The following is an 11,277-nucleotide window of genomic DNA, read 5'->3' as shown; positions in this document are numbered from 1 at the left end:
ATGAGTAAAGCTGGATTTGTAGTCTTTAGTTTCCTTTTAGATGAAAGTTACTGTATTTTACACTCACCACTATGTAGCATATATATATTTTGGTAATCAAGTTGCAATAAAAAATAGTGAAGATTGTATGTTGTTGTTTTCTGTATTGTTCCTGGATTTTCTTTGAATCCTTAGCTGTCATTAAATTTGGGGAACATTGAGGGAGGAAGCAGATGTCAACGAGAGTATGGAGGAAAGATATACAGTAGGCTATTTTGATGCATTTTATTTAGAAACATATTTGCTGCTGGGTCACATGATTTTTTTCTGCCCAGAGTTGATAATCCCACTCCAACTTCAAACTCAATTTTAACTGGATTGCAGTTGCCAGTTTTAACATAAATACAGGATATGATGTGAGTTAAAACGCCATTGTAAGCTATGGATAACTTTAGCAGCAACAGTAACAAGTGCTACTAACTACAGCACATCAAGAGAGGCCCCTCTGATCTCTCTTCTTTTGTTTTTGAATACCATATTGCCTTTTTGGAAACATGTTAAAGGAAGTTTCACATTAGGTTTTTAAGTGCACTTCAGGTTTCATTTTTGAAACATTTAAACTTCGGGCAATTCAAGCTAATTTTATTAGCAGCAAACAGTGCAAACATTTGAGACCATTCTGAGCAGTATTTCTGTTTTTATACACAATTTGTTTTCATATAGCCTTTCTTCAGTTTATCAGGTTAACGTGAAATTTTGTACAAGCCCAATCTAGGAAATTGTCTTTGCACTGTTCACTCTTTTTGTTAACATAATGTACATGTTGAAATGGATTTGGACCCTAGAGTATTTATAAGTAACTATAAAGGACGTAGAGAGCCTTGAAAATGGCAGCAAACAAGTCTTTAGATATTTTATTAGACAATATTAACTATCATTACAATACTTATATAATAATATTTTTAAAACAGATAAATTATAACCAAACAAAATGTTTGAATCGGATCATACCTAAATGAGCAGTGGAATTGGTTCATTAGCCTGAAAGTACAATGAAGGGTACTCAGAGGTTTTGTTATGGCCAAACTTAAATAATCTGCTGTGAGATGTAACATGAACTCTCTTTGTCCGCTTTGTCAAATTGATTTAGAAATATATAATTGAATCTTATATCAAGCCTTTGTTAATTATCTGACTTCATATCAATAATGCATTCATTTATGACCTCTTTCAAGCTCTCCAGGTTGTATCAATGGATCTCCTTTATGCTAGCTATAATCGCTGTAGTAACTTAAAGGATCTGACCTTTGTTTTACCATGCTAGTCACGACAAAGCCAATACATCACCTGATTGCCTCTTACAAATATTTTAATGTACGTATGCAGGGTTCCAAATTGGCACCGTTTACCAGCCAAATGCTGGTGAAATATGCAAGTGGCTGGTAGATTTGCTTCACTCACCAGCCAAAAAACCCAATTGTAATCTGAGTGGCTGGTAATATTTGAACATTCATTAGCCATTTGGCTGGTAGACGAAAAAGTTACTTTTGAAGCCTGTACGTATGAATCATTATTCTCTCCTTTCTCATGCTTCACTTTGTGTCAAAGTCACAGATACATCACAGGAAATACATTTCTGCTGTGACAGACACAAAAAGAGCTCATTTTGATATCTTGTTTTGGGTAACAAATATAGAAAAGATCAGGAGGATCTTCTGAACAGTGATGTCTCCAATCTTTGCTACTGTTTAAAGTGTGTTGCAGGCTCTTTCATTGCATGTCGTGCTTTTTATGTCACAGTGATCTCCTCCAGCAGATCAGCAGGGAAGTAGCCCAGCTTGCGTCCAGTGCTGACCTTCAAGTAGCCGCCTTTCTCGTCTCCTTTCTTCACCACAATCTGAAAACACAGAGTGACAACAGCAGATGAATTGATTCACCATGCACCAACTGTACTGTATGTGTTGATACTACAACCGTTGTAACAGTTATTTTGTCAGTAAAACATTAACAAGTTTAGCAAAACACACAAACACACTTAAACACATAAGTGCAGTTACCTGATCTTTTTTCAGTGTGATTTGTCCCATCTCTCTGTTCCCTACGAAGGAACGTAACACCTTAAAAACTCTTTCTGATGCACGCACTTTTATGAGGTAGTTGGTGGGGAAGTAGCCCGACTTGTCCCCCATCTTTCCCTGAAATAGAGAATGAACAGACTTTGAGTTCATTCTCTACAGAAAAGGAGAACGAAAAAAGGGACACGACTGAAACTGGTTTACCGTAAAACTGAAACAGCACATTTAAAGGGTTTAACCCTTGTGTAGTCCTCCTGGGTCAAAATTAACACTTTTATTTTGATGCTTTTTTCACGTTTTGCTTGCTTATTTCAACATTTTTGGCACTATTTTTTTTTTCCATTACCACCAGTATCTTCACCACTAGAACTAACTCATTTACACTAGTTTTACACTTATTTTTTTCATTTATATGAAATGATACCTAATTTTTGTGTAAGAAAAAAGCAGCAATGATGAATGATTTGGACTAATGGTTAAGATCAGAGGAATGAAGGTAATGGATAATCACAGTTATGTCAAAGTTTGAATAAAACACTCACAATTCAATAAATGTAGAGATCTGATCCTTAATTTCACTTGTGAAGAGGGTTGTATGTAACCATCCATGTTATTTCTGGGCAATTCGGTTGAAAGAAACCCAAATTTCTGATATAGAAACTTTGAAAAGTCAAATTTGACCCGAGGAAAAAAGGAGGGTTAAATGAAATCTCTTCTCTGCTTCTCCTCATAGTCGTCAGATTCATCTACCAAACCTTACAGAGCTGGCTCAGGTTTGCCTCAGACCAGGTCTTAGTTATGCTGTTATAGTTGTAGACTGCCGGGGGACTTCCTTTGACACACTGAGCTCCTCTCTCCCCTTTCATTCCATCTATACACTCATGCCCCAGAGATGCTTGTTACTAACTTAGCTCTGGGGAGCTTATTCCCCGGTGTCCTTATGTTTCTCGCCTCACAGTTTTCCTTGGATTAGTATGGCACCTAAATCATGGTTGCAGCTTCTGCCGTGGTCCTGCTCGGCACACTGCAGTGCCCTGCTACACCACAAACTACTACAACTACTATTTCTAGTCATAGTCATCGTACCCCCAACCGGCACCGGCAGACAACCGCCCACCAAGAGCCTGGGTCTGTCCGAGTTTTCTCTAAAATGAAGTTTTTCCTCGCCACTGTTGCACTAAATGCTTGCTCTTGGGGGAATTATTGGAATTGGAGTTGGGTCTCTGTAAATTATAGAGTGTGGTCTAGACCTACTCTATCTGTAAAGTGTCTTGAGATAACTCTTGTTATGATTTGATACTATAATAAAACTAAATTGAAGTAAAAGAACTCACCCTCCACCACTCTTCATTGGAGTCATCGAGTACTGTGATACGATCACCAGGGCTAATACACACACACACACACACACACACACACACACACACACACACACACACACACACACACATGCACGCATAATAAAAATAAATATCTTTTAACAATTACATTTGGATATAAAAAGTGTAGAGTAGTGAACATTGAGTTAGGTTTAATTGAATAAAAAATGCTTTATACTGCACGTAGTATGGCTTCTGCATGTTGAGAAATATTTGCATCTTTCAAACGTACTGGAAGTCAAGATCGTCTTTCTCTATGGCCTTGAAGCGGTAGAGAGCCAGGTAATAGTGGGTCTGGGAGAATGTACCTTTACTCTGTTGACAAAACAGCATAGATGCTACTGCATATGACAACTGACGTATAACAAACACATATTACAACTGGTGGATAGAAGCAATACTTTTAGTAGCTGCTTGAGAGTACAACTGAACATTTTTTCTTACTTTGTCATCTGCTTTGTCTCCTCCTTTCTCCTTCTTATCATCAGGCTTCCCTGTAGGAACATCAGAGTAATCAACACATTTCTTGCTTATGTTTTATATCAACTTATGTTATCTTCACTATTTTGGGTACGTAACATCCTTGTTGAATTTGGGACTTTCTTATGTTTTTTTTGCACTTTAAAGAAAATACATTTTGTGAAGTTTTTAAAATGTTTATGAATTCCATGGAAAATGTGCAAACGTTGTTATTCCTATAACCGCAACTAGCATAATCAGAGAACTTCTAACGATCATAATATTTTCTTTGTACCTTCTCCTCCCTCCTCGTTCTCTTTGGGCCGTTGGTTCTCCTCTTCTTCTTCCTCCATCATCACCATCAGCTAGGGGGAAGACATTGTTAATCAGATATGATTATGACAAATGTCATATTTTATATTCTTTCTAAACAATATATTTGCTGTAATACCGTTATGGTATGGTATTCATGCTTCACCAATTTCCTCTACTGGTGTAAGGCAAATTTAATGAATGACTTAAAAACATTATCTGAGGATTTTAGGCTTTGCTGTTTGATAACAACTTTATTGTACACTCACATTTTTCTTGTCATTTTCATTCTTTTTGCGCTCCTTATTTGCCATGATGACACCAACACGCAGGGTGTCAAAGACTGGGTCGTTCCGGTTCGGGTTGTCTGGTTACAGACAGAGTAGTTAGCCAGAAAATTAAATTATAGTACTGCTAATTAGATTATACACTTTATCACAAATAGGCTGTAATCTTTCACGAACAATAAATCTAAAGATAAAAAGGTTAAGAAACCTAGATATACATGAGACATATTGTCATTCAGTGGACTCACTTGGATCTGGTATATCACTGCTGTACAGCGGGGAGCTGTAGGCCCTTCTGAAGCCAGGTGGCTACAGGAAACACATAGAACAAATCAAGTTTCACTATTTCCAGCTACTTTAGTTATGAATATATGACTCACCAAGGCTAAAGTCATGGGAATCTGCATACATTTTAGTGGTCTACTGTACTATTGTCTAGATCAGAGATTTTTCAACAGGGAGTACGGGACCCCTTGGGGGTCCTCAGAGTTGCTGCAGGAGGGCCACCAAATTACTGTTAATATATAAAAACAAAAACATATATATATATATATATATATATTTTTATATTTATATATATATATATATATATATATTTTAAAGATACATCTTTTTTTAAATCTACACAACATTGATGAGAGGCTTACTAGCCTATAGGTAGATAGCCATAACATAGCCATAAGGTAGCCATCCACAAATACAGTTAAGCTTAAGGATTCACTCTGCCACATGTTAACATTAAAACATGATGTATAAATATATGAATATTTTAACAATTATTATTTAAATAGCTTAGTATCGTATGCACCATAAAAAGGTTTGTGTAAAGGCTTTAGGCCACATTACACGTTGTTGTAGGCCCAGTTTAATTTGCATCTCAATTTTATACAATAGAAATGGTAAGGGGTCCCTGCTCCATCTCTTTATCAGCTGAAGGGGCCATGGCCTAAAAAATGTTGAAGACCCCTGGTCTGGATACAGTACATTGTTGTTTTATATAGAACATGAAAGCAGAAGGACCAGGACTCACAATTTTGCCAAAGCACTTCTGGAACTCAACATAGGACTGACATGAGTGGTGGATGTTGGTCTTGCAGTTTTTACACCTCAGAGCAAACTTGTTGTTCACTGAAAAATGAACAGCAACCGAAATTTAAAATGATATGTAGAAAACATGTATACTATATATACACAATGTATATATACATACACACACATAACACATAAGAAAGTATGATTTCAAATACATACAGACTATCATGCGAGCGCAGACGTCACAGAACTTGGGTTTTTTGCAGTAGTGGTCCTTGAACTTGTGGGGTTTGTCGTTGATTCGGACAACAGGAGGAGGAGGTTCTGGTTCCTTCTCCTCCACCTCCACCTCCTCATCATATATGAAATAGACCTTGACACACAAAGGACATATCTCAGTCATTTAATAAACACAATACAAGGGCAAAGTGTTTATGATTCCAGGGAAGCATTGCCTGCAAGGGGAAAGAATTTGATTAGAACTGGACAGTGATTAAGAGTCAACGTTGTCTTGCTCGTGTGTGTCGCCCACTTTCTTCATTTGATATCCCTGTTGTATAAAATCATGATGCATATTTAGCATTGTGTAGAGTTTTCTTCTAGAAAAATGGTTGGTTTAAAAAAAATTTACCCACAAAAACAAATGACCAGTCCAGAGTCAGTATTATTTCTGTGTAAAAGTCTGTTCTGAAGAGGACTGCCATTGAATTGTGCATCTTTTTTTAAAGTGACTTCTATTGGATTTAACCATAACCGTGGTGAAGTATTCTAAGGATGTGCACTCAAACTCACAGTCACTTATGTTATGTGATATTTAACAAGATTTGCTTCATCTTTTACTTTTTTGTGTCTTCTAACAGTAGTCGTCCCTCACAGATCAGCCAGCAGCATTACTTTATCCCACAGGGAATAAAAGACAGAAACACTTAAGCCAAGGCTCATATTTTTCCAGTGGACGCTGCACTGCGTTCCTGTTGCAGCTGGTGACTATTTTAAACCAACCCGGGAATGGTACTGCTAACAGTGGGGGGTTGACATGGTCCTGTCACTCACTGTGTCTCCGTCCTCTCTAACTACGTTGTCAGGAGCTGGAGGGTTGTCATGGAAATCCACAGAGTTTTTGTCTTCCTCCCTGACACACACACACACACACACACACACACACACAAAGAAAAAAATACGAAGCCATGAGCCATCAAATCATGAATGCTGCTACATTCATTACCTTCATGTGAAAAGTTTGTCTCTCGACGTGTTAACTTTTTTTCTCGGTTTTTAAACATGTAACACTTAAACAGGACATGTGAACATAAAAATTGCCAAAGATGGGGTTAGAAGGTTTTCATAGTACAATCTCATAGAGTGACCTAATGTAACCGACATGCTTTGTGCCGATATCAAATTGCCATTCCACCTCAAAATAGTTGAGTGTTATTTATTATTATTTCTGGCACATTTTCTCAAATGAACATGGAGCTTCTTTATCATTATTGTTTAGGAGGGGTTTGTGCTGCATGCGTGTTTTTGTGGTGAAGAGGTGCAGGCAGGTAAAGTAGAGCAAGCAATATATTCGTATTGTAGAGGTAATTGGACTGATTTCAGGAAATACTTACTGGTCCATGATGTTTGGTGGATGTCAGTACTGCCCCACCTACAAAGATAAATACATATCTATTACTTTTTTTCTAAAGCAAATAATTGTGAAGAGTTTTGCAAAAAGTAATGCAGATTAATGATAGGAATACATGGCTAAAGATGATCTTATCTTAGATGTTTTTGAAGCAGTTTAAAATGTTTTATTAGGTTGTGTACTCTATTTGCCGTAGTGGGGGGAAAAATGGAAAAATATATTAAAGAACTAAACTTCTGTCTTGTTTCTCTTTAACCTCAAATACAGTGCTTTTTTTAAACTATGTCAACTGTAAGGCATAGTTGGTAAAATCAACACGTACCACAAGCCATATGTGCATATTTAAAATGTTCATAGAGACACAACTGAATGAAGTAAGATTTAATTAGCATTTATAATTGTCATGTATGAATGTTGGCCTTCACATGGCACCCAGTGTTTTATCTTTATCTTGTATCTTCTATAAGAGGATAATGATTTAAAAAAAAATACACAGCGGAATTATACGTGGTGTTTGTTATGTGGAAACTAGATTAGCACAAACAGTTGTTTGAAACACAGCTCACACAGATATACATAAATATATTTCTTCTTCTTTTTTTATAGATATATTCTTGTGTCTGTATTACGTATCACTCGCAGACACACAAACTGTGAGTATACTTGTCTGCTTGACCCAAACTATTCTAGGGTTGTGAAATTCAATCTCATCACAGCTAAATTTGGGTGCCTCTGGCAGTCAGGACAAGAAGAGCAAAATTCTCGAAAGTATGACAGCAGTAAAAATCTGTCTTTGTGATTTGGCAAAACGTTCTTAATACTACATTTAGTCACCTATAGTATTTCACAGCTTTATTTTACTGCATTACTGAAATTAAATTATATACACTGACGTACATGCTTTTGTCGTGCAAATATATTTTGTAATGGGATAACTCAAAACTTCAAACTGAAACATACCTTTTGTCAAAATTCACGCGGCTCAGAGAAGAAATGACAACATTCAGAGTGTGGGTTAATCTGTCTGTGGGCGAGTCCTTTACCTGCTGCCGATGACTGGAGTGGGTCTGAGTCTGACAAACCAGCCGAACAACTTGTCTCCTCACTTCTGGCCCCCTGAATTATGTGTCAACACTCGCACAGTCTGGGCCTTTTCTCTATTCCCTCTGTAGCATCTTTCGGTGTAGCATCTTTCAGTGATTTCCAAAAGGATTTTAGGCTCGGGTGTGATGCATATGTCTGTATACTCACATACTTATCTATGCTTTTGTGTGTGTGTTTGTATGTGTGTTTGTGTGCGTGCTAGGCTGAGCACTCATGTGTCAAGCTGACTGTTTGCAACAGCTGGGGACCTCAGAGTGAGCACCGATGACGAGGGGAAATCAGATACCTTCTCTCCCTCTGTCTTCATGCTGCTCACGGTCCTTGTCCTTTTATCCCTTGGAGACCAAGAACAATACACAAACCTGTGTGTCACCTTTTATTATTAAACATTTTAGCTGAGAGTTCACATCAGTTTTCACAGCAGATAACAGAACAGTTGATTAAGTCACAGGGACCCTGATGGTGGAGGTTTTCAGAGGTGGGTCATGGGGTCTCAAAAACCAAAAATCCCTTCATGTTTGGAGCATGAAAGTGCACCGCAAATGTGTGTTTTGATGGTTCACCTGAAAATAAAAGGTTTGTCCTGGTGGAGGTGCTATAGGTAACATCAGGTCACCAAACTGAGGGCCAGAATAACCATCTTGGGGTAAACTTGAGCTGTGGGCCTCTGACCACCCCCTTTCCCCACTTCCTGTGCAGTGTATATGTATTAGCCTACATTTTGGTAACTTATAAGGCACAGATATATATTTGGAACTAACACCATGCAAGCCTGAAACTGAATAAATAAAGGCTACTTTTTAACTCATAATCTTGAGGGCCCCACTACAAGAGTAATGATTCAGATGTCACCATAAGGCCTTCATCATTTCAGTTTATATTGTGCTTTAATGGTGCATACAGTATTACCAAACTAATTCGTAAATTAATCTAATTACCACACACCATATGGTGAACCTGGAGCCTTTGGGCCCCCTGAGGGTCTGGGGCCCCAGGGCAGTTACCTGCTTTATTAGGTTGCTTATTTCAGTCTTTACTACAATCAGTGTATGCTTTCTGAAATATGTTAATCACAGACAACACCAAACACACAAACAAGGCAATAACTTTACTGCCTTGACAGACATTTCTATAATGCATCACTATAATAAGGTAGTCTATGCATGGAAGAATTATTTAGAGCAAACAGAGAATGAAAGGGCCCTCTGAGCAGCAGTAGGCATATAGAGCCTAATGTGATATGCATTAATACATTGTACACATTGAAATAGGCCTACATTTTTAACTTACATTTAATGTCTGTATCTTGATAAACGATAGCTATGTTATCTGGGCTACAATTCAGCGTAGACAGGTGCTCATTAGTCCATTATTGTGAACTGCAGACATGTATCACGGGCCTATTATTATTCTCATTATCATGTCCTCTATCAAGGAGCTCCGCACTGATGTCTGTCTGGAACACTACAAAGGTCCCGTTGCATGTCGGGTACAATACTCCCTGAGCGCTGAATGCGCATGCCCGACAGAAAACTCCATTATTTTTTTGCTCGGAATCTGTAAGAAAAAAAAAAAAACAGTGGGAAACTGTGAATTTGGGATTACATGGATCGCTATGGTTGTCGGAATACATTTGAATGCTAGACGGTTTAGGAGAGCAGAGACCAAAGCAACGGCTGGATAACTGTGCACCGGGAGCGGGACATCCTTAAGTCTTGTTGGGACACTCCACAATCAAGTAAATTCAGCTAGTTAGCTCTGCTAGCCTAGCTGATAGCGTTAGCCCCGAGATACCAGGCGCAGTAAAATGAAGCGTTATTGCCCTTTGTTTTTAAATCGGAATGGCAGACGTTGCATAAACGCTGAGAGCTGATTGACCGCACCAATACGCGCTTTGAATGATTAAATTGTTCGTTTTACAGTTAATTACTAAAGTATCGGCCGTTTTCAAAACATTATCTGGCTAGTCAGTTAGCTTGACAGCTAACTCTTGATTCTCCCGCGAGCCAGAAAAGCGAGTATCCAAAACTTGGCCAACACAGAGAGCTTGACGCGCAGAGACAGGTTCATAGGTCCTGCTAACGTTACCAATGTTGGCGAACGGCTGTCAATAAGTAAGTGCAATCTGGTGATCAAATTCATGGAGGTTTTCTGCGAAGCAGTATTGCGTCTGGCTCGTTTCTTGTAACCGTAGCTAAGAAGCAAGACTTTTACATCGGATTGTTTTGTGCGCCTGACAGCTGTCACGACAACATAGTACAAAGTAGGGTAGCTTGCTAGCTTAGCTGTTAGCCTAGCTGCTAGCCTGCCGTTATCAGTCGTTTAAGTTGGTGAGAGTGCTGCACACTGCAGATATGTTGACTTAATCTCAACTACGACTTCCATCAAGATTGTATTTCAAGTTATTTTCATGTTGCAAGCACGTTAGCTTGTATGTTGTTTGTTGGAAAGGCAGCTGCTTATATTGTAGCTAAACATCCAGTAAACCACGGGCCTATCCAAACACACCCTCCCACTTCAAAGTAGCCGCAGCTTGCTCTGAAGTTGTATTCTTTTTGAGAGTAATGCATCTCATTTCAGCTATCATTTTTGGAAAATACGCTTGGAACACATTAACTGCAGGAAATGGTTTGTTACATGAATTATTTACCCTGGTTGTCCCTGTCAGATTCCCCATCCACTCTTACCTCCACCCCTTTCCTTTCCGCCCTCTCCATCTCCATCCACGGCCCCTACTCTACTGTAACTCCACATATTCACCTTCAGGAGTTCTCTTCCTTATTCCTGTTTCAGTTGAAGAAGAATCAAGTGTTTTAAAGGCATCAAGTCAGATTTTACTGGCAGTGTGTGTGCTTCTAACCTACCAGCATGTACATTAGACTAAAGAACCTAACCAAAACAAACCTAGCTTCTCAAAAACAAAATTTATGCTAAATGTGCTTCATTTATTCTATTTTATATTCAACAAACTTTCAAGTTAGAAGAGACGGAGTGTTTGGGCACATCAAGTCAGGTCCACA

General features: G+C 38.4%; 1 protein-coding gene across 2 annotated transcripts; it reads right to left on the bottom strand.

Moving 5' to 3' along the window:
- Positions 1-249: 249 nt before the first annotated feature.
- On the bottom strand, positions 250-8,489 carry LOC120559111 (SH3 and cysteine-rich domain-containing protein 3-like). 2 transcript variants are annotated; one of them, XM_039800566.1, is made up of 13 exons: positions 8,114-8,489; positions 7,137-7,174; positions 6,577-6,655; positions 5,743-5,896; positions 5,522-5,619; positions 4,740-4,800; positions 4,474-4,571; positions 4,188-4,257; positions 3,878-3,927; positions 3,666-3,748; positions 3,389-3,440; positions 2,037-2,174; positions 250-1,876 (listed from the first exon to the last, which is right to left on the bottom strand). In XM_039800566.1, exons 2-13 carry the CDS (start codon positions 7,142-7,144, stop codon positions 1,769-1,771), a joined length of 999 nt encoding a protein of 332 aa, XP_039656500.1. In that variant the 5' UTR covers positions 7,145-7,174; positions 8,114-8,489; the 3' UTR covers positions 250-1,768. The 2 variants fall into 2 exon arrangements, with proteins under 2 accessions (XP_039656500.1, XP_039656499.1); XM_039800565.1 differs by having other exon boundaries at positions 8,197-8,488.
- Positions 8,490-11,277: the final 2,788 nt, after the last annotated feature.

This window comes from Perca fluviatilis, chromosome 5 (genome assembly GCF_010015445.1).
Source record: "Perca fluviatilis chromosome 5, GENO_Pfluv_1.0, whole genome shotgun sequence".
Classification (NCBI taxonomy): Eukaryota; Metazoa; Chordata; class Actinopteri; order Perciformes; family Percidae; genus Perca; species Perca fluviatilis.
The sequence above is the reverse complement of the archived record's forward strand: the minus strand, read 5'-3'. Positions and strand labels throughout refer to the sequence as shown.